We start from the raw sequence: 22,973 nt of genomic DNA on the forward strand, positions 1-22,973 counted from the left end.
CTAAGGTATGGTCATACAGTATCTGTTCATTTAAAGTAGAAAGACTTCTACTTTAGTCCTCAGTAAAAAACTGAATATAAAAGGCGGTGTTGTACACTCATCCGAAGATTGACATTCAGGTGTTCGTACTTCAGTAGACTTTTACCTCACTCTAAACAACACGCTTACCTAATGGAACACATCTCAGATGGACAATTGATTTTATAGTAACAACTACTGCATTATTAATAATTCCTGTGTTTGGGGTTGATTAGTGTTTCTAGATCTATTGTTTTATTGTATTGTGAGGGCTGAAGAGTCAATACATCATTCTTGGGAGAGCCAAAGCACATCATGCACATACTGCTGTATTCTGTTTGTGTGTTATGAACTTTACATCATAAATACTATTATACACACCTTTCTATTGCTGTCACTTTGCTAAGGCTCTACTGCAGTACTGAATAAAGTTTTATAATGCTGTTATTATTATTATTATTATTTATCACATGATGTATTATTATTATTATTTAGTATTTATATAGCGCCGACATATTACGCAACGCTGTACAATGTATATATATATCTTGTCACTAACTGTCCCTCAAAGGAGCTCACAATCTAATCCCTACCATTGCCATATGTCTATATTATGTAGTGTACGTACTGTAATCTAGGGCCAATTTTTTTTTTTTTTTTTTAGGGGGAGCCAATTAACTTATCCGTATGTTTTTGGAATGTGGGAGGAAACCGGAGTGCCCGGAGGAAACCCACGCAGACACGGAGAGAACATACAAACTCTTTTGCAGATAGTGCCCTGGCTGGGATTCGAACCAGGGACCCAGCGCTGCAAGGCGAGAGAGCTAACCACTACGTATTAAATCCAGTTACATTATAGAACAGTTTTAAGTATACCTGTAGGAGGGGAAAGTGCCCCTTTACCGCGCCATTCCAGTGCTGGAAGCCTCTGAACCTATTCAACAAGGTCAAATAGGTTTACTTACCACACTCCTGAGACGGATCACAGGAGAGACAGCTCACACCTGCACAGTAGCACAAATCCACTAGTGCTGTGCTTTTTCTGCCATGCACAAGTGGCCCTGCGCTACTGTGCAGTCTACACAGTGCTTGTTTACAGACGGGAGCACAGCTGCAAACTTTCATAGGGTCCCAGGAAGTGGCAGTGGTCTAGAGGAGGATGTGCAAAGCCTCTAGAGGATCCAGAGGCGTCCCTCTACCGAGGTAAGTATCCAACTTCTTTTTTCTGTACTCACAGGCTTGCCTACTCCTAAAAGTGTATTATTTTTCTTCTTAATGTGCCTAGTTAGGGGTCTGGAGATATTACCTAACTATATAGATACTCCACCCCCTCGTACTCTTACAGTAGTTATTGTGTTATACTCATAACATATACAGTAGAGTCCCAGTTATCCAGAACTCAACTAACCAGAAGTCTCAACCAACCAGAACAAATCGCCGGCAGTACTCACAGTGGTAAAGGCCAACTTCTTAAGCTTTTTGTAGGCTCTGCTGTGCTTAAACACTAGGTTCCATGGCTCTCCCGAGGTTAATATACATAAAATGACTATATTTTAACATTTAATACAGAGTTCATGATATTCATTCAGAGTGGAGTATTGTACTGTATTAGGTAGGCTTATCTTCAACACTCAGGGCCCGTTTCCACTAGAGTGAATCTGCATGCGTTTTCACATAACCAATACAAGTGTATGGGACTGTTTCCACTTGTCAGGAATTCTGTGTGGTTTGCAGTGCAGAAAAAATCTGTACGGCAGACCCGTCAGAATTCGCATGCCGCACGCAAATTGCCGGTAATGTAAATTAATAAGAAAACTGCAAGCGTTTTTGTCTTGCGGTTTTCCATGCGTTTTCACGTGTGTTGTTGCTTAAAAACCCATGTCAATGCTTACTGGTATTGACATGGTTAAAATTGCATAGAGCAAACCGTGAGCAAAATCACATGAAAAAAACGCATGGAAACGCGAACGAATCTGCACCCGCATGCGGATTCATTGACGCGTTTTCCGCGACGGAATCGCAACGCACAAGTGGAAACGGGCCCTAAAACTCAAGCAACCATAAATCACACTTATCCGGCATCAGCTGATCCCTGTTGATGCCGGACAGCCAAGACTCTCTACTATATATATATATATATATATATATATATATATATATATATATATATATCATACACAGTAGGACAAGTACTTTAGACGTTAGATGACATAGATCATTTATTATGTATTCTACCTCACGGTTCAGGCCTCCCCATTTTTCCACCACAGTAATTATATTATGCTCCCCCCAATAACCATACTGGAAGAAAGTCCCTCGCCCTGGGTAATATCCAATCTAGACTACCATTATTATTGCTGTTTTATTCTTTCCCCCCTATATTTTATATGCAGATATGATAAGCTGAATGCTCTTCTACTGTTTCTGTTATGTTATTCTGGGTGAGAACAGTAACTTTATCCTGTATTATTTATGCCAATAAATAACACAATACATAACACAATGCTATACTTATCAGTACTTCTGATACTTTAGCTAGTTGATTGTTGATTTACTCATAGATTTTATTAGTCACCCAGGGGATCTCTAGTTATGGTTTACAAAAACAAAACAATCATTTGTTTAACATATTTATAAATATAGTATAATGCATAAAAATATAGCAAGCATCATGTGTAGCCAAGGAGACATACTACAAGATTCTAAAAAAAACAACAATAACAACAACAACAACAAAATACAGAATCCAGGCTCCTCACCTCAAGCTAGGACATTCACATGTTTTAATATGTAATAGGTAGGTGCTAGAGGGGGTGTGGAAACTAAAACAGCAAAGTTAATTAACCCTCAACACACTTATATGCAAATTATCATGTAAATTATTAGCATCAGGCTTCAGGTGCATGAAGAGATAATTTGCATATTCAGTAGTGATGCATTGTGGGTAACCACAGATGATCACTTAAAGCTGAATTATTGCAAATAACTTCTGTTTTAAGAATGCTAAACACACTAAGCATTGCTTTTTAGTAGGAGTGTTTTTCTGTCTCTTTTAGTCCTCCATACTTTCCTAGAGGATTTGGGTCATCCCAAGCTGCTTGGTTAATCTGTTCTAATTTGTTGCAAAATCCATATTTTGTCCTGACCTTGATTTTTGCCTGCTCCCTTGTACTTCACATTGGTTTGTTGCTGCATTTGTATTGCATCCTGACCTCAATTTCTGCCTGCTCCCTTTACACTGATTGGTTGTACTGTATATATCCTGTGTATATTTCCTGTATATATTCAATTAGATAGATATGGTTTTGGGTGTATTGCACATTGCTTATCATTGTATGGTGAATGTTCTGCTTATAGTGTATATGCATGTGGTTGCACTTAATTTGCATGAAACTCTGATTTTTACATGCAAGTTTTTGCTCATTATTTTTGCAATAAACTTTCATGTTTTCTGTCTGCATTGCTGAAAACTGTGATCAACACCTGTTCCTCCATTCCGGCTTGTAACAGATAGGTAATAAACAATGTTACCTCTGGGCTTTATAAAGGGGTGCCAGGTGCCTGATGGCACAAGGAGGGTACTTGATATTTTACACCACCTGGGGTCGTGTCAAAGCTCCTCTCTGTTCTTAGCCTTAGATCTGGAAAAGGCCTTAAACAGGGTTTACTAGGGTTTTCTGGAACAGGTGCTATTTAAATTGTGTTTAACATGTAGTAGTCACTAAGACATAATGGCCTTATACAAGAACCCCTCAGCAAAAGTTACCGTTTTGGGCTAATTATGGAAACGCTAACTGAGAAGATCAGAAGCAACCTACAAATGAAGGGGCTTGCCCTCAAAGGTCAAATCAGTAGTATTAACCTCTTTCTAGAGGATGTAATTTTTACTTTATCAAACATTCTTTATAGGAAAAGGTATGGGAATATAGTGTATCCCTTCTCATGGGCTTTAACCTACCCACAGACCTACGAGAAACCATTTCAAAATGATACCCCTTCAGCCAGGCCTGAGAAGTCTTGAAATATCTAGGCATACGCATCCCACATCCATTTGGGGAATTATATTCTACTAATCTTATACCACTACTTACTAAAAACAAAGCAAAGCTTTCCCAATTAGCTTAATGTGCACTATCCCTTTCTGGGAAAATCGCAGCCAATAAAATGCAACATTATCTAAAATATTATATACACTCAAAAGAGTGCCAATCCCACTACCACCCACATTTCTCTCTGAACTGCAGAAAATAGTTCTCAAATGTTTATGGGGCGAGAAGAGGCACATTATTGTGTTTGCTACCCTAACGATATCACCAGCTCAATATGTGTAACTTCCGGTGGAATCAAACTAACCCCCAAAAATGGGTTATGTTTGGAAATTGAGTTACCCCAATTTTCTTCCGAAACTGCTTCCCTAAAAAAACATGTTAATATTAGGAGCAAGTGGGGTTTGCACACATTATTAAGATACTTCTATCTTACAGTCAATGATTCAAGCCTGGTCTGCATTAACAATCCTTGACGGGTACACAACTGATACCACCAAAATAGACATTCTACTCTGCATTACCTGTAGTCATCCTTGATTTTTATTTCCAAAAATGGCTCAATTTGGGTATTGTTACCTTGAATGAGAATTCAGGTTGAAGTGAGCATATGTGAGCTAACGATGTCTCCCATGATGCATCACTGCTGAATATGCAAATCATCATGCATTGTGGGAGACATCATATGCTCACTCCAACCTGAATAGTCGCAAATACCTTGTTTTAAGAAGGCAAACTTTTGTTTTGCATAACATTTTGGTAAGAGGGTTTTTTGGTCCTTTGTAGATCCCCTTACATACTTCTCGGAGTTCTGGTTCACCATGAGCTTGCTGGGTAATCTATACCTTAATTGATTTCACTAATTATTGTAAACTCCTTTCCTTCTCAACTCTATCCCAGAAGTTCCCTGCGTTTGCTTTCTAATACTTTCAACTGGCCCATTGGTTGTTATTTCATCTCAATTATTGCTACTTGCCTTGCTCTATATTGAACCTACTCTCTACCCAGATACAATCACAAGGGATCATCTCTGCCTGGTACCACTTTCTACTAATGAGTCAACCCTCACATCTTGATAAATACTCTACTTTTTGGTCTAAAGAAATGGGTATCCCAATAAAAACAGCTCAATTTATAAAAGCTCACAATGCCCTTAGCCTGTGCTGTGCCTGCTCCATACCATCTCTGTGCCTCTGCCTGTGCTGTGCTCCATGCCATCTATCTGCCTGCTCCATGCCATCTATCTGCCATTGACATTGACTGTGCTGTGCTGCCGGCTCCATTCCATCCATCTATCTGTGTCATAGACTGTGCTGTGCTGTCGCTCCATACCATCTAGCCTGCTCCACACCTTCTTATCCGTGCCATTGCTTGACTGTGCTGTGCTGCCTGCTCCATATCATCTAACTGTGCCCTGGGGTGTGCTTTGCTGCCTGCCCCACTTCATCTATTGGGCCTGTGTCCGTGCTGGGCTGCCTGCTCCGCACCACACACTTGGACCACCATCTGTGATGTGCTGCCTGCCCCACTTCACCTGTTCGGTCCACTTTTTGTGCTGCGCTCACCGCACCATCCAATGTGCCACACTGTGCTGTGCCGCCTGCTCCAGCCCATCTATTTGTGCCCCATACCGTGACATGCTGCCTGAACCTTACCATCTATCTGTGTCTGTCTGGGTTGTACGCCTGCTCCACACCACCTGCACCATATCTGAGTCACTGTATGCGCCCCTAGGCTGTCATGTGGACCAGTGTTTGTGATTTTAAATTTCACTGTATGTGCACACTGTGCCACACACTGCACCTACCGTGGTAGTTGTGCCATGGCCGGAGAACAGTCTGCCATCCTTTCTAGGGAGGCCCTACTTAGATGGGAACCCACGGACAGTCCCAATCTTTCATCGGGTTCTTCCCTGTGGAACACGGTCACCGATCACATCAAATATCTCTCCACCAAGCGAGCCCCAAACAAACGCCGCCACAGAGGAAGGAGGGCGGGGGCCCAGGTCCGACTCAAGAGGAATGGCCTACGCTCCCCTGTCCCTGCCATCCTACTAGCAAACGTCTGCTCACTCCCCAACAAACTAGACGAGCTGTTCCTCCTACTCTGTAGCAAACCCCCGATCAGCGAGTATACCCCTGTTCTCTGTTTCACCGAAACCTGGCTGTGCGACAGCATCCCCGACAACTCTCTGCATGTACCAGGCCACAGCCTCCTAAGAGCAGACCATGACGCAGCCCTCTCTGGGAAAACGAGAGGGGGTGGTATCTGCTTTTACATAAACACCTCCTGGTGCTCCAACACCATCACACTCCACAAGGCCTGCACCCCAGATGTTGAGATTCTTGCCATAAACTGCAGGCCTCGGTACTCCCCGAGGGAGTTCTCTTCCCTTGTCCTCATTGGGGTCTACATTCCTCCCGATGCATGCTCCAAGAGTGCCCTGCAAGAAATCAGTGACTGTATCTCGCGCTGGGAAACAGCCCTCCCGGAGGCCCTGTTCATCATCTTGGGCGACTTCAATAAGGCGAACCTTCGGCACGTGTTGCCCCGCTACAAGCAGCACATCACCTGTCCTACCAGGAACTGTAACATCCTAGACCACTGCTACACGGTCCACAAGTGTGCTTATAAGGCCATCCAAGGAGCCCCCCTTGGGAACTCTGACCACAACACAATACACCCGATCCCCACCTACAGGAGGCTCCTGAAGACCTCAAAGCCCATCGTCAAACTGAAGCTCCAAGCTTGCTTTGAAACCACCGACTGGTCGACTCTGGAGGCACCCACCCTTGATGAATGGGCCGAGAATGTCACCTCCTACATTAGCTTCTGCGAAGAAGCGTGTATTCCGTCTAAGTCCTTCAGAGTCTATCCCAACAACAAGCCTTGGTTCAACGACAGGCTTTGCTGGCTTTGGAAACGCAAAGAGGAAGCGCACAAGTCGGGCTCCCCAGAGGAATTCAGAGAGGCCAGACACGCCCTGAAAAGAGAACTGCGTTTGGCAAAAAGAGCCTATGCCGAAAAGCTGGGGCTCTGCCTCCAGTCGACCAACACGGGTATGGACGGGCCTGAGAGCAGCCACAATCTGACGGTGACCCCTAGCCCTCGGACTGGCGGAGGAGCTCAATGAGTTCTACTGCAGGTTCGAGCAACATCCCATCCAGCCCGTGAGCCACACAGTTTCGCCCCCTTCCCCCACGGGTGAACTCGTCGCCCTGGCGCCTGGTGCCGTTCGGGAATCAGAGGTACTCCGGCACCTCCGCAAGCTGAACCCCAGGAAATCTTCCGGCCCGGACGGAGTGTCGTCTATCTGCTTGCGAACCTGTGCCGACCAGCTAGCCCCTGTGCTCACCTCCCTATTTAAGCAGTCTTTATCTGGTGGTACAGTCCCCTCCTGTTTTAAGAGGTCTACAATTGTACCAGTCCCAAAAAAAACAGGCAGTACTGAGCAAAATAACTTCCGACCAGTGGTCCTAACCTCTAATATCATGAAGCTCCTCGAGCGGCTGATCCTTGCCCACCTGAAGAGGTCCACGGACGCCCTTTTAGACCCGCTCCAATTTGCATATAGGGCAAACCGATCCGTGGGAGGATGCCATCAATGTCAGCATGGCTCACATCACTGAGCACCTGGACAGCCCCGCCTCCTATGCTAGGATTCTGTTCCTAGACTTTAGTTCAGCGTTCATCACAATCTGCCCTGACATCCTGATCACCAATCTGACGCAGCTCGGAATTGATCCTTCTCTCCGAGCATGGATCAAAGACTTCTTGACTAACAGAACGCAGCAGGTGAAGCTTGGCAACTACTACTCCAGTGTCCGAAACACCAATACAGGGGCTCCACAAGGCTGTGTCCTATCACCTCTACTGTTCTCCCTCTATACCAACAACTGCATCTCTGTGAAGGTCATCAAATTTGCAGACGACACCACCATCATCGGCCTTATTGGCAGCAACGGGGAGCACGAGTACCGCAGCAAAGTCGAGAGGATATGCAACTGGTGCAGTGACAACAACCTAGTCCTCAACACAGCAAAGACTGTTGAACTAGTCGACTTCAGTAGAAACCCTCCCCCCCTCCCACCTGTCCTCATTGGAGGGACTGAAGTCTCTAGGGTGTCATTGGTTCGGTTCCTCGGCACGACTCTCACTAACAACCTGAAATGGGGGAAAAACACCACCAAAATTCAGAACAAATCCCAGCAGCAGATGTTCTTTCTGCGCCAACTGAAGAGATTTGGCATGCCCAGGGAGCTGCTGACCAGCTTCTATACCGCCACCATAGAATCCATCCTCTGCTCCTCTGTAATTGTCTGGTATGCAGGCGCAGCGGCAAGCGACAAACACAAGTTGCAGAGAGTCATAACTGACGTGGAGAAGATCATCGGTTCTCCTCTTCCACCTCTTGATCTCCTCCACTCCTCTAGGATGAGGAAGAGGGCAACCATGATCTCCCGCGACCCCTCCCACCCAGGCAGCCATTACTTCAGGCTCCTCCGATTGGGCCGCCGCTACAGGACTATACCATCCAAAACTACCAGGCGGAAGAACACCTTCTTCCCCCAAGCTGTTCGGCTACTGAACTCCAACCTTCCCCGGCCCGACCTGCATTTCTAACTGCTGGGTTGGTCAGCCGGTTCCTGACGCTGCCTGCCCTGGTTCTTTATCCGTAAATGGACTGGCCTTTCACCAGCACCTTCTTATTTTTACTGGACTGTACTGCACAGCAGTGAAATGGCCGATACGAACTGACTACTGCATTCTATTTTTGTATGTGTTTTGTGCGTCTGTTTATACTCTGTCTGTCTTTACTCTGTCTATGCCATGTGTACCACAAATAATTCCGACTACAGCTCTGCTGTATTTGGCGAAATAAAACGGATTCTGATTCTAAATGTTTATCATATGTGGCTGCTGGCCAGTTTCTCTAAAGAACACTCCGCTGAGTGCTAGAATAAATGCAATTCATTGGGCACCATATATCACATCCCCTAGGAATGCCCTAACATTCTCCCCCTCTGGTCTGGCATCTTTCAGGTTACCGGTCATTTACACTCTAATAAGTCACACTTTTGACTTAACCCCTCTAATGGCACTATTTTGTATAGGCCTAGAGAGATTTCCAATATGTTACTCAAAACCAATATTCCATCTTATATGTTCTGCTCGCCAAGCCCTACTGGCAGAACGGTCCTCTGAAAACATTCCTTCTGTCTCAATGATTACACAAGTGACCCAGAGCAACTTGGAAATAGAGAGTCAAGTGGATTGCAGATCTCCCCCCCAATCCATGAAACATACCACCCAATAGACTGGAATAGGATTTATGACTTTACAGCCAGTAAATACAGCGTTCCTTAAAGTGAAACTCGAGACTAAAAAACCACCCAGCAGCACTGAAAATGCTTTGTGTTTCTTTAACAGTTTCACAGCATCAGAACTTTGTTTTTCTTACCCAAGCCTCAATTTTAGCTGCACAGAAGAAAACTGCCCGGGCATTTTTCCCCTGATGCTGTGCAAAGCATGAAGGGATTTCCGATGTTGTTGTTCTCCTTCTGCTGTTTTGGCGTTTTTTTTTTTGTTTTGTTTTTAATTTGAGATTTGAAGCCTAGCGCTCACAGCTGGGAGGGGTGATCAGGACACAGGACAGTTGGAACTGTTTCTTATGCTAACTGTCACCTCCTTTCAACCAAAAAGATGGCGGCCCCATGAAAAGGATGGCTGCCCCCATGAAATCACAAAGATTTGCCAGTTCTTTTAAAGCAGGGTGGGTAAGAGGTTATATTACCTATCTATTTTAATTAACATAACTAATGTAACTTAATAACAGTATGTTTGTTTAGGTTGAAGTTAGTTAAGTATGACCTAAAACAACTAAGTCTGGAACACTCATCAAGACCACCTCTCTTTCCCCTTGGTTCTGATCAACTGATTGGCTGTAATATAAATGCTTGTTTAGTTAGTTTCATGTTTAGTTCAAATGGTATAGAATTTTTGAAAAGATATTTTCGGGTAGGATCCTTTATGTTGTGAAGGATCAAAACACAGTCCTCTTTAAGGGCAGTCCACCTTGCCCACCATGACTAGTCTATTGCTTTAGAGAAGGACTCATATGATCAATGCAATCTCAAAATTACAAAAAATTCCTTATAGAAAAAGCTTTATTGACACATATACAAAAAGGTAATCCAAAAATAGAAAATATAAAAACACAGTTCTTGAATATCAAACAGTGGGTCCACATAGAGCCAAAAACACAAGGATGATATCTGGTTTAACTTGATAAGAGATTGTAGCTTTTTTGGGTATTTATTTTTCAAGGCAACGACACATGTTCGTTTCGGGCTTTTGTAACAGTATATATGCCCTTCATTAGGCCAAGATACCCAGCTCTGCGTGGCTCAATCAAGCAAGGAAAACCAAACAAGAGGTAAAATATTGGGGGCGCCTGAACATACCAGGCGTACAAACCTTCCCAACGGCGAAGGAGAGGGTTCCCACGTTTTAGCGTCTCCTTCGGCGTTGGGAAGGTTTGTACGCCTGGTATGTTCAGGCGCCCCCAATATTTTACCTCTTGTTTGGTTTTCCTCGCTTGATTGAGCCACGCAGAGCTGGGTATCTTGGCCTGATGAAGGGCATATATACTGTTACAAAAGCCCGAAACGAACATGTGTCGTTGCCTTGAAAAATAAATACCCAAAAAAGCTACAATCTCTTATCAAGTTAAACCAGATATCGTCCTTGTGTTTTTGGCTCTATGAGGACCCACTGTTTGATATTCAAGAACTGTGTTTTTATATTTTCTATTTTTGGATTACCTTTTTGTATATGTGTCAATAAAGCTTTTTCTATAAGAATGTTTTTGTAATTTTGAGATTGCATTGATCATATGAGTCCTTCTCTAAAGCAATAGACTAGTTCAAATGGTATAACCATATCATTCTATACTGAAGCTTTCTTTATATGTAATTGCTTTTCTGTTTCTGTGACCCCTGATACCTCACTTTAATTGGAATTATCCGACTTAACTCAGTGTACATTATTGCATGATTTTGTATTCTCAATAAAAACTCATTGTTAAAAAATGATTTAATAAATTTACCAAGCAAGAAGTAGGTGTCACCGGGATTTAATGGCACTGCAAGACCTGGTGTTTCAATATCCCAGGCGATCTTCAAGCCAACATGCCACTTAGACATCTCATCTTCACCTATTTCAGTAGTATTATCTGCAAAAGAAAACAAGACCCCATTTAGAAGTGTCACTGCAGTGTTCATACTACAAAGCAAGCTTCTCAAAGTGGTGTTTTTCTGCTGCATGTGAACCTCTTACTTTTTTCAGTCTTTGGCCAGTTGAAGATTTTTACTGAATGAAGTCCTATGCTGTTCTCTAGGTGGGGATTGTGCTTTCTAACATGATTTTCTAGCGTGATTAGAAATAATATTTCCTTGCACCTTTATGTTGAAAATATTGTGAAAACTGCAGTATTTTAATGCAGAAAATAAACATTTTTTTTTAAAGATAATTCATTATCAATCATTTAAAGCAGAATTCCAGTAAACACACAAATGTATGCAGTGTCCATCATTGTGTCAGTGGAACTGCTATGGTGACTTTTATCAAAACAATAAATGGGTAAGCTGTCTTTTTTTTGCTGGTAAAAATGTCAATTTCCTGTGATCTTTTGGGTTGTTAATATATTATGGCTACAGTGGAAGTGACAGACAAGACAGTTTTGCTGTCTCAGTAATTGACAGATATGGCTGAAGGTGAAGGTCTGTCTAACCACTTATGATATGCTGTATTCCTCACAGCTCCTGTTGCCATCTACAACGGGAGGAGCACTGTCAGAAATGGCCGTATTGCAGCTATTATTTTAGGTTATCTTTGTGAACAGCACACTAGAGCTATTGATAGGTCAATACTGCAATGTTACAAATATTACCATTTTAACCTCCTTGGCGTTCAATTTCCCTAGGATTTCTGTGCAAAAAGTGATCCAATTAACCTTTTTTTCCTGTAACTTGCCAAAATGTGTCAAACAAGGGTCTAGTACACAGTGCAGGACAGTATTGACGTGTATGCATGTCAATACAGTTCACAGCATGTTTGTTTTGACGTGTATAACTGTAAATACTGCTAGGGAGGTTAAAGAGAACCCGAGGCGTAAATAAGCTTAAAAAGTAAATACTTACCTAAGGAGAGATAAGCCTCTAGATCCTCCAGAAGATTCACATGCTGTCTTCCAGACCACCTCCAGTCCATCTTCTGTGGCACAAGTGCAGCCGCACTGCAACCGCAAGACCCAGCTAGACCGCACTTGTACCTGAAGAGGAGCAAGGCTCCAATTTGATTAAACCCTTGTTGGTAATCTTCGGGGGGGGGCCGTGACAGGGGACCAGAGGACGGCGTAGGAAGCTTCCATAGGATCCAGCTTCTCTCTTCTTAGGCATTTACATTTTTTTTACACTATTTTACGCATCTGGTACACTTTAAATTTACTGAGGCAGGCATCACCAGAGTAAGTATTTCCTATCTTCATTGTCAGGCTGGTATGTGCAATCCTCAGGGGAAAAAAACACTTTGTTTGACTTGCCTCTTACAATCATGTTTTTAGTGTCATAAAGTGCATGATCTATATCAGAACTTGTCAAAAGGCCTTTACAATGACTGCATACTAGTGTAGGTGAAGTCATTGTCCAGCTGCAGTGACCACCCCATTTCCTTAGCTTCTCAGCAAATATTTAATGCCTATATAGAATATAAAACACAGCCTATCATCTAGCATTACCTTACATGCCTCATACAGTTTGTGCAAAACATTGTAGTACAAAAGCAATTAGAGTTTGGCCTAGAGTCAGTAACAATTATCACAAAGCAGAGAATACAAATGAGAGAACAGGTTCCCAACCTTGGTAACTGTAGCTGTAGACTGCAACGGTAGATTCTGCCACTAGATTTTCATCATGGTGCCAGCTCACGGCCATTCTTCCCATGCCAAAATATGGCTCCTCCCTTAAATAGGACATGGCTTGTGGGTTCATGTAGTTTATCAAAGTCACATTGAAAGATTCTAAATCATCTTCCTTTACTTGGCAGTCTTTTTCCAAAAGTCTCTGGTGCGGCGATATATTTGAAAACTCTCTGGTTGCTGCACATCTGTGTAATTTAAGTTTGGTCTGCTCATAAAGAAATGTATTTAGGTCATAGAAAGCTTTGCAGGCATCAGCAAGTTCCTGTGTGCTGTATGTGATATTGTAGTTTCTGTCAGGCCAAGGTACGGCAAAGAGCCGCGTGTTTAAGTATCGGTACGTGTATCCTGGTTGACCAATGAGGATACGAGAAACTGGAGTGAGAATGTTTTTACCTTTCAGCTGTACGAGATCTTGAAAAAGACAGCCATTTCGAAGTAATGTTAAAAATGCCTTCTGGACATGCTGATGCAGCTCTGCTGGAGTTTCCTGAGCTGCACAAACGTCTAAGTTTGCATAACTGGTCTTCCACTGAAAGGGAAATGTGTAGACTGAGAAAAGGTACATTTAAAGCACGATACAGACAAAATAGAATAGAAACAGGCAAATAGAATTAGGTATTCCTAATTAGATACCTGAATTAAAACTTACTATATAGAATACACAATATATTTTAGACAGCTAGAACTAAAGTTCGCAGTAGGATTCATTTATAAAAGAGTAATACAAGTAAACAGTTTATCAGCTCCAAGGAAATAGAAAATATGATCGCTGGCTGCAGAGAATGAACAACGTCCAAAGTCCACAATATGAGTATTAGGAAGCCAGCACAGATCAAAGAGGAATAAATACAGTCAATAAAACTTCACCACGGTGATATTCTAACCTCACATGGTCTTATGGCCAACCATCACCAGAAAATATTAAGAGGGGCTTACCAGCTGCCAACAACTCACATTATAAGGTTGTAGGTCTCACATTCAGTGGTAATCCTAACGAACCTCAAGCAGATATGGATCTAAACTTCCACCACTCCATCACTCCGATATATGGTATGGTATCCAGGAAGGCCAATATACAAACACAACAAAAAACACACAACAAAAAAATGGCAACTCTAAGTGTAAAACGTTTATTGTTAAAACAATCGGTATAGACCGTAAAAAACAAGATAAAAACAAAGACTTACATACAGGGCCCAGGAACTGGGAACCCCTAATAAAAACTTGCATGTGTAAGCTGGTCCACAGCCAATAAGACATTAAAGGCACATGAGGTAAAATACTGATCTCTTATCACTTACTAACACTCCTCTGTTGAGTCGAGGCCATTATCTAATAAAATGGGCTGTTTTCTCACAATGGCCTCAATTCTCCAGAGGTTACCAACCTATTTATCGCATGGTAGGTAATTTATCTCCTGTGATATCTCAAAATAGCAATTCTCCAGAAGTATAGGGTGAAATACCGACAGGTAGAAATTCATGCAAAATTTGTTATTCGTTATTTTTTCTCAAAATCACAATTCACCAGGGAAAAAAGGGTGTGTGACCATTCGTTATTTTAGATCTATTTATCTCCTGCATGTACCTGGCGATATGTGGTTTTTCTCACAGCTGCTGCAGCTCACTCTGCAGCTAGTTTAGTTACACAGTAACCGATTATACTGTACATATTTCAGGCACCAGAGAGCAGCCCATTTACAATATTAAGCATATTAAGCAATATTAAGCATTTAAAAATATTAAGTAGATGGGCGAAACAAAGGAGGACTTTGGATACATTTTTCATTGGGAGGAAGTGTGAAAATGTATCCAAATACCTCCTCCGTTTCACCCATCCACTTAATATTGTAAATTCTTAATATTGCTTAAAGGGAACCTTAAGGGCCCTTTTCCACTAGCAATCGCTAGCGTTCGTGCTAAACGCTAGCGATTGCGATCCAGTCCAAAATTTCTCGGCGATTTTCCGACATTTGCGATCGCGATTTTGCTATGCTATGCACTGCATAGCAAAATCGCGCCAAAAATCATTCCATGGCACGATCGCGATTTAGTAAAAAAACATTACCACCGCATAACTGCCGAACGTTTATCGCTTGGTTTTTGCATCTGTATCGCTCCATTATCGCACCATTATCGCCTGCTACCGAACACTCCTCTCTCTATCCTCTCACAGTGGTGAATTGCAAACAATACCGCATGAGATAAAATACTGACCTTTTATCTCTTACTAACTCTCCTCTGGTAAATTGAGGCCAATATTTCTATCTCCGCTTTCCCTTAGGATTTTACTGACCTTTTTGCCCTCTAGAGGATATATGATGTGTTTTTCATGCTAACCTGTTGCCGCTCTAATCCGGATTTTACATGCGTACACAATATACAGTTTTATGCATGCGTTGTCCAGATGATACGTACTAATTGATGCGTTTTTTTGTTATACATGCGTGGCTTCTGGACGCATACTTAATTAAAAAAAAAAAAAAAAGAAAAAACAGGGCACCGAGAGCCCAATAGTGCAGTATAGTTTTAACAGAGAAAATCTGTCTAGATAGGTCGTGCAGAATTATACTCACAAAAAAGGGTCACCAGCAGGCAACCACTTGAAAGGCAGGTGGGGAGAATTGGTACCCGACCCCACTCGGGTATAAAAGTCGCTCTCTGTAGACAGGAGAAAAAAGGGGGCGTACCCCTCCACCAAGGGTGGATAAGTAATATGTATCAAACGCAGATAGAACAGAGGCGCCAAAAAGAGTAAAAACACTATTATTTAAAAACAGTAAAAAGAGGTAAGGTAAGGTGGACTTACCTCCCTCTAGCAGTGGACAACAAAACTCTGAGGTAGAGTAGAATGCATTTATTAAACAGTGTAACTCCTAAAGATGCAACGCGTTTCGCGGGCCACAGCACCGCTTCCTCAGGCTATACAGGAGTTCAAAAAAGCTGTATCCAATCCAAGTATTGAATGAGGCGCTCATTCAATACTTGGATTGGATACAGCTTTTTTGAACTCCTGTATAGCCTGAGGAAGCGGTGCTGTGGCCCGCGAAACGCGTTGCATCTTTAGGAGTTACACTGTTTAATAAATGCATTCTACTCTACCTCAGAGTTTTGTTGTCCACTGCTAGAGGGAGGTAAGTCCACCTTACCTTCCCTCTTTTTAGTGTTTTTAAATAATAGTGTTTTTACTCTTTTTGGCGCCTCTGTTCTATCTGCGTTTGATACATATTAATTACTTAATTACTAATGCGCGGCTTCTGGATGTGTATTTTATTACGCATTAAGCGATGATGCTTTCTATGTGACGTCTATCGGAGCGTAGACGTGCTGTTTGCGTTCTGACAGCAGAAATTTAACGTGATATGGCATTTCTTCTTTCTGCATTAGATTCTTAGGTTAGTCAAAACTAGTGTTGGGCGAACACCTGGATGTTCGGGTTCGGGCCGAACATGGGCCAGATGTTCGGCATGTTCGGCCCGAACCCCGAACTCAATGGAAGTCAATGGGACCCCCGAACATGCCCATTTTGGGGGCCCTATGGGGTCGCAGGCATAAGGGGGGAGCATGCCCCGATCGCGGGTGTGGGGGTCGGAAATTCCCCCCATCCCCTCCGCTAGCGCTCCCCCCTCTGCCCGCTTCCCCATAAAAAAAGTTGAATGCAAGTTAAATAGTACCGGTGGCTGGCAGTGGAGTGAGGAGGAGGAGTCCGAGTAGGAGAGTGACGCGTTGAGGCCGGGCAGCAGGCGGTTCAGCGGTAGTACCCTTGTGGTACTTCCGCCCTTTCTCTGACCTCACGTCCTCTGCATACGAGGGTACGCGTCACGCGTACCCTCGTATGCGTCATCACGTAGAGGACGTGAGGTCAGAGAAAGGGCGGAAGTACCACAAGGGTACTACCGCTGAACCGCCCGCTGCCCGGCCTCAACGCGTCACTCTCCTACTCGGACTCCTCCTCCTCACTCCACTGCCAGCCACCGGTACTATTTAACTTGCATTCAACTTTTTTTATGGGGAAGCGGGCAGAGGGGGGAGCGCTAGCGGAGGGGGTGGGGGGAAATTCCGACCCCCCCCCCCCCCCCCCCCCGAGATCAGGGCATGCTTCCCCCTTATGCCTGCGACCCCATACGGGGGCCGTATTCGGCCGAACAGGGCCCTGTTCTGCCGAACAGGGGCCCTGTTCGGCCGGCCATTGAGCAGTTCGGCCGAACTCGAACATCACCCGAACAGGGTGATGTTCTACAGAACCCTAACAGTGGCGAACACTGTTCGCCCAACACTAGTCAAAACTTCTTTTATGCCACTGATCTTTTGTCAAAGCATAAGGCAAAAAATTTCTCCTGGCGAGCTCAGAGCGCCGGAGATGCAGCTGCTGGGACATGCTCTGTGTGCAATTGCATTATGTATTGCACCGCCGCCGCTGTTGGGGAGACTTGCGTGGGGGTCTCCTGCTGGGTAGGTGCTGGCATGCTGAGCAGGCAGGGCCAGGGTTTGAACCCTGGTCTCTTGCGTCAGAGTCAGAGCCCTTGGCCATTACACTATCTAGCCCCTTGTTCATTCTCAGCAGCCATTGCTCCATGCATGTGTAATGCATATGGCAATTGCATTATGTGTTGCACTGAATTGATCTATGCACATATTTTGTCTTGCTCTCATGGAGTAATGTGAATTCTTTTTTATGCGTTATCCATTTTATATGGAATTTTGTTTCACTTGGAAGACTTATATGGACACTGTTAGTACAGTTGCTGTGTATTCTATTGTATATGATTTTCTGCACATTATGTTTTTGAGTTTATCTGGGATGAATAGATTATCCTGATCTATCAATTGGTAAGGTCTAATGGGGAGGGATCTTAGGGTCCACCCCTTCCTCTTTTAGAAAGCTATAAATTTGGTGCCAGCCGCCTGGGTTCTTGATTCCCTGATGAAGCTAGATTGCGAAACCGGTCAGAAAGGAGACAGGCGGCACCTTTAATGTCTTATTGGCTGTGGACCTGCTTACACGCGCAAGTTTTTATTAGGGGTTTCCAGTTCCTGGGCCGGGTATGTAAATCTTTGTTTTTATCTTGTTTTTTTACGGTCTATACTGATTGTTTTTACAATAAACGGTTTACAGTTAGAGTTGACGTTTTTTGTTGTATTTATATATTGGCCTTCCTGGATACCATGCCATATACCGGAGTAAGGGAGTGGTGGAAGTTTGGATCCATATCTGCTTGAGGTTCGTTAGGATTACCACTGAATACAAGACATACAACCTTATAATGTGGGTTGTTGGCAGCTGGTAAGCCCCTCTCATTCTTTTCTGGTGATGGTTGGCCACGAGACCATGTGAGGTTGGAATATCACTGTGGTGAAGTTTTATTGACTGTATTTAATCCTCTTAATCTGCGCTGACTTCTTAATGTTATTAATAATAATATAAAAGCGTATTAAAGGGGGTTGCATGTCATTAATGACATTTTATGTGCGGTGCTGCGACATATGTGTGACAATCATGTCATATGTCACCTCAGGTACCATTTAAAGTACTCCTGCTGTGACATACGTACAGCACCATCCTTACACCCCAGTGGCCCAAGTGGTCACGCCAAAATCTTTGACTAATACTAACATTGAATATTGGCGAAAGGAAGTGGCAGTTCTCCTCCTCGGTTGTCCCGAGGGATGCCCCACTTGTCAGTTTAGTTTCCGCCCCTTAAGCCTGCTTCATTCCGGAATCGTTAATGACCTGTACGAGGGTTTATTTGTATGCATGCGCCTGCATAGTACGGAAAGAGCGCACTGCGCTTGCGTCGACTGGCCAAAATTACGGGACCCGGTATCGGTGGACAGAGGCAGCGGAGGACGGCAGTGTGGGAGCGATCCAGGCTTATGGGGCTGGAGGAAGCCCCAGGTATGTATAAATTTAGTATCATCTCGTCTCTGGGTCTCTTTAAATAAAGAGATAGTAGAATATCGGTAATTAGCCAGCACCTGAAAGTGGAATATGGGTAATTTTACCTATACAGTACTAGCGGCTTCACCTGGTGCCAAAATTAGCGAACACCCTTTTTTCAATGTATAGTGTATTGAAAACAAAGTTTGACCCTTATCCCTTTGTTATTAATAAGTAGGAGTTAAAGAAAGGTCCCCTTTTACCTAAATCCCTGTAAAAAGGCCCAACATCTGTGGGGCTTCCTACCATTCAAGGGGCTTCCAGATGCCACATTATAAAGGGAGAGACATTCTAAAACAATGGATAATGGATGGTATTCTGCAAGGAGAGGAAGACTGTGTAACCTTCTTTACCCTCCCATAATATGTAGCATGCGAGGTGGTAATGCTCTAGTGGAAAAGCCCCACATTGATAAGCTTCAAATTCCTTAAAGAATACCAGCCTGCATTCGAGATAATTAAGGCTGTTAACTCCTATATGGCTCAGGGGGAGCCTGGCTCAAAGACCTTGTTTGAGTCTTCAACAGATGTGCAGCTGTAACCCCGAAGAGGTATACTGCATCTAGTTTGAAAACAATATATCATGCAGTGATACCCTCACCTGTGTGGTAGCTGAAAATGTCATATCAAAAATAAGCAATTTGGCTTTGTAGCGCTTTGTGCTGTGGCTCAGTTGGGATGTCTGCTGGTGTCCCTTGTCACTTTCAGAGGGTCAGCAAATGTCCAGCATGATATCCATCATCAATCAGGGAGTAAGGTGATCGGTAGCGAGCCCTGTGCAGCGGCAACCCCCCACCCGCTTCGATCAGGAAATCCCGTTCAAAGAACGGGATTTTTTGGAGGGCTTCCCCCGTCGCCATATCACGTTTTTGGGAGTCCCGATCCACCCCTCAGCGCTGCCTGGCGCTGATAGGCCAGGCTGCGCAAGGGGTCTGAGGGCAGGGGGCGTGCTGCGCGGTGAATCAGCGCGGAGCGGCGGCGATCGGTATGCACACGCAGCTAGCAAAGTGCTAGCTGCGTGTAGCTTAAAAAAATGTATGCAAATCGGCCCAGCAGGGCCTGAGAAATCCTCCTGCGCGGCTTACCCCGAACGTATACCGCCAGGAAGGTTATAGAAAGCAGTTGCAGCGCTCAAGCTTAAGAATGTGACTGAACTGGAGGCTTTTGCCCATGAAGAATGGGCTAAGATACCCGTAGATCGCTGCAAGACACTTGTGTCAAGCTATGCTTCACATTTAAAAGCTGTTATAACTGGAAAAGGATGTTGTACTAAGCACTAAGAATGAATGTCACTTGGGGGTTGAATAAAACTGATAATGATGTGAGCACAGAAAAGACATTTGTGGTTATTTCATTATAAATGTTATGTTATATTTGTCTGACTTACAAGTGCCTCTTTGATTTAATTGTAAACAAGATGACTGAAATGATCAAAATCAATGTCAAACTGGCCAAAACACTCGATTTCAATGGGGGTTGAATTACAACTGTAATTGAGGCTTTTTATCATTGCCGCAAATGGCAGCGCCCTTTTTTCCTGGACACCTCAGGCATCTTTATATCGGCTTCCCTTATCACCTGGGCACACCAGGTGAAAAGTTTAGTTCTTATCTACCTCAATTTTTGATGTTAAAGAATGTTTTAAACAGCTAAAATTACTAACTGAATTAAGATGACTGGTGAGGTAATTTTCACCACCCTTTTTTCTTAATTGTACCATATGAATATACTGTATATTGTGGACCATAAGATGCACTTTTTCTTCCCTAAAAGTGGGGAGAAAAAGTCAACGCATCTTAGGGCTGATTCACACTACAAGAGTTTTTTAAAAGCTAGAGATTTTAAAAAGCTCTTGCTAATGCAATGGTATGGGGATTTTTACAAAACCTCATTGCTCAAGTGTGAACACACAAATAGGATAACATTAGCAAGATGTAACGATCGGTGAAGCACAGAGAGGACCTGATTACCGGTGATCTGCAGAATCACTGGGAATACAGATGTATACCAGATTATAAGTGATCTGCAGTATCACCGATAATCCGATATACCAGCTAACCTCTGTTCACCTGAGTAGAGTGTAGTGTTTGGTGTAACAGTAACACTTAGAGGACTAGGCCTCAGTGCAGTAAGGAGTACTGCACGGATTCCTTCCGAGGACCTGAACCCTCCAAGGCGGGAGGAGTCAGGCTGACAGTAGGAAGGATTGTCTGAAAGTGACACTCTGGAGGAAGTGTCACTACCAGGACGGGGAACCGCCTCCATTAGAAAGGTCGGTTCTCGAGGTCGGACAAGCCAAGTCGTTAACACACGGACAGATAAGGTACAAATACAGTAGGTGGAGGCGGAGTCTAAAGTACAGGCAGGGTTCGGTAACAGGGTATCAGAAATATCGAGGTACAAGATCAGGAGGCAGAAGCAGAGTCTAAGGACGAGCCGGGGTTCGGCAACAGAGTATCAGAAATATCAAGGTACAAGATCAGAGTTCAGGAGGAAAGTCAGGCAGGCAAAGAGTCATAACAGATAATCACAATCAAACTAGTACTTTAGCTATCAACAGAATCTAGCTAAGTGTAGGATTACAGCTCCAGCTGGTCCCGGCACACTTAAGGATCTGACTACAGGTCTGAGTGCTCCCACGTATGTGTTCGCAACGCCAGACACCAGGGAAATGATCAGCTAGCAGTATATACAGTATACACAAACATCTTCCAGCACCTCCCTAAGTGCTGGACCAATGAGGAGTGGAGCCAGAGTCAGCTGACCAGCATGGTCAGCTGGCTCACTTCTGGCTGCTATATTTTCCCTGCCTGAGTGTGCGCGCACGCGTCACTCTAAACCTGGAGGGACTATGTGTCCCAGCCACACCACGGGGGACCTGCGCGCTCCGCCATGCCTTGCACGGGGACACCCGCCTCAGACTGAGTGGAGGCGGCTGCCTCCCCGTGCCCTGCCGCGCTGTGCGCGGAAAGAGACGCCTCCGCCTGACTCATGGCGGCGGCTCTTCCGCGCATCTTCACACAAGAGCTTTTAAAATCACAAAGTGCTTAGAGGGGAGGGGGGGGGGGGAAGATAAGGGGTGCTTCCTGATACAGCTATAATTTGAGAGCCACATCATTGTAGTGACTGTACCTATCAGAAGGGTGCAATGATAAAGTGTTGGGTGGAAATTTATAATATACAGTAGGTATTGGTCAGATGTTAGGTTAAAGATTTAGAGGTCAAAGGTACAGAATTACAGGTATAGAAACACCAAGAGTAATTTCAGACTTGACAGACCAGATTGCATAGAAAATGCAGTTATTACTACATACCAGATCATGACATTTTTCATCTTGTGGTGTAACAAATGGTAAACGTGCATTCCCAATCTGCTGCAGGAGCTTCTTTTTCTAAAGAGAAAAGTATATACATTTTTAAAATCTCAAAATTCTTAATCAGCATACTGGGGGCAAACTAAGTAAACCTAGGTGACACATAGGGTATTGATGCTATCAAAGGTGACATATGTTCACATAATTGAACTGAAAATGCTATTACCATATTGTCCAGACCATTTATGGTACACAACACACAGCCATTCCTCACTCATCAGTGTTTCATCTGAGGCCAACAGGTACCCTGCTGCATAGGCGGGGGATCTGAAGATGCCCTGTTTTAATACCGTGGTGTGAAAAACTATTTGCCCCCTTCCTGATTTCTTATTCTTTTGCGTGTTTGTCACACTTAAATGTTTCTGCTCATCAAAAACCGTTATCTATTAGTCAAAGATATCATAATTGAACACAAAATGCAGTTTTAAATGATGGTTTTTATTATTTAAAAGCCTCAAAACCTACATGGCCCTGTGTGAAAAAGAAATTGCCCCCTGAACCTAATAACTGGTTGGGCCACCCTTAGCAGCAATAACTGCAATCAAGCGTTTGCGATAACTTGCAACGAGTCCTTTACAGTGCTCTGGAGGAATTGTGGCCCACTCATCTTTGCAGAATT

At 43.7% G+C, this 22,973-nt stretch overlaps 1 protein-coding gene across 8 annotated transcripts in view; it reads right to left on the reverse strand.

Moving 5' to 3' along the window:
• The window catches only part of FTO (FTO alpha-ketoglutarate dependent dioxygenase), a 613,541-nt gene that overhangs the window by 538,527 nt on the left and 52,041 nt on the right, over window positions 1-22,973 (reverse strand). For all 8 annotated transcript variants that reach the window (XM_068260512.1, XM_068260511.1, XM_068260518.1 and 5 more), the window contains exons 2-4: window positions 22,295-22,372; window positions 12,982-13,573; window positions 11,173-11,298 (exon numbers count right to left, since the gene is read on the reverse strand). In XM_068260512.1, coding sequence (XP_068116613.1) covers window positions 11,173-11,298; window positions 12,982-13,573; window positions 22,295-22,372 — 796 coding nt within the window. The remainder of the gene's footprint in view (window positions 1-11,172; window positions 11,299-12,981; window positions 13,574-22,294; window positions 22,373-22,973) is intronic.

Source organism: Hyperolius riggenbachi, chromosome 11 (genome assembly GCF_040937935.1).
Source record: "Hyperolius riggenbachi isolate aHypRig1 chromosome 11, aHypRig1.pri, whole genome shotgun sequence".
Lineage (NCBI taxonomy): Eukaryota > Metazoa > Chordata > Amphibia > Anura > Hyperoliidae > Hyperolius > Hyperolius riggenbachi.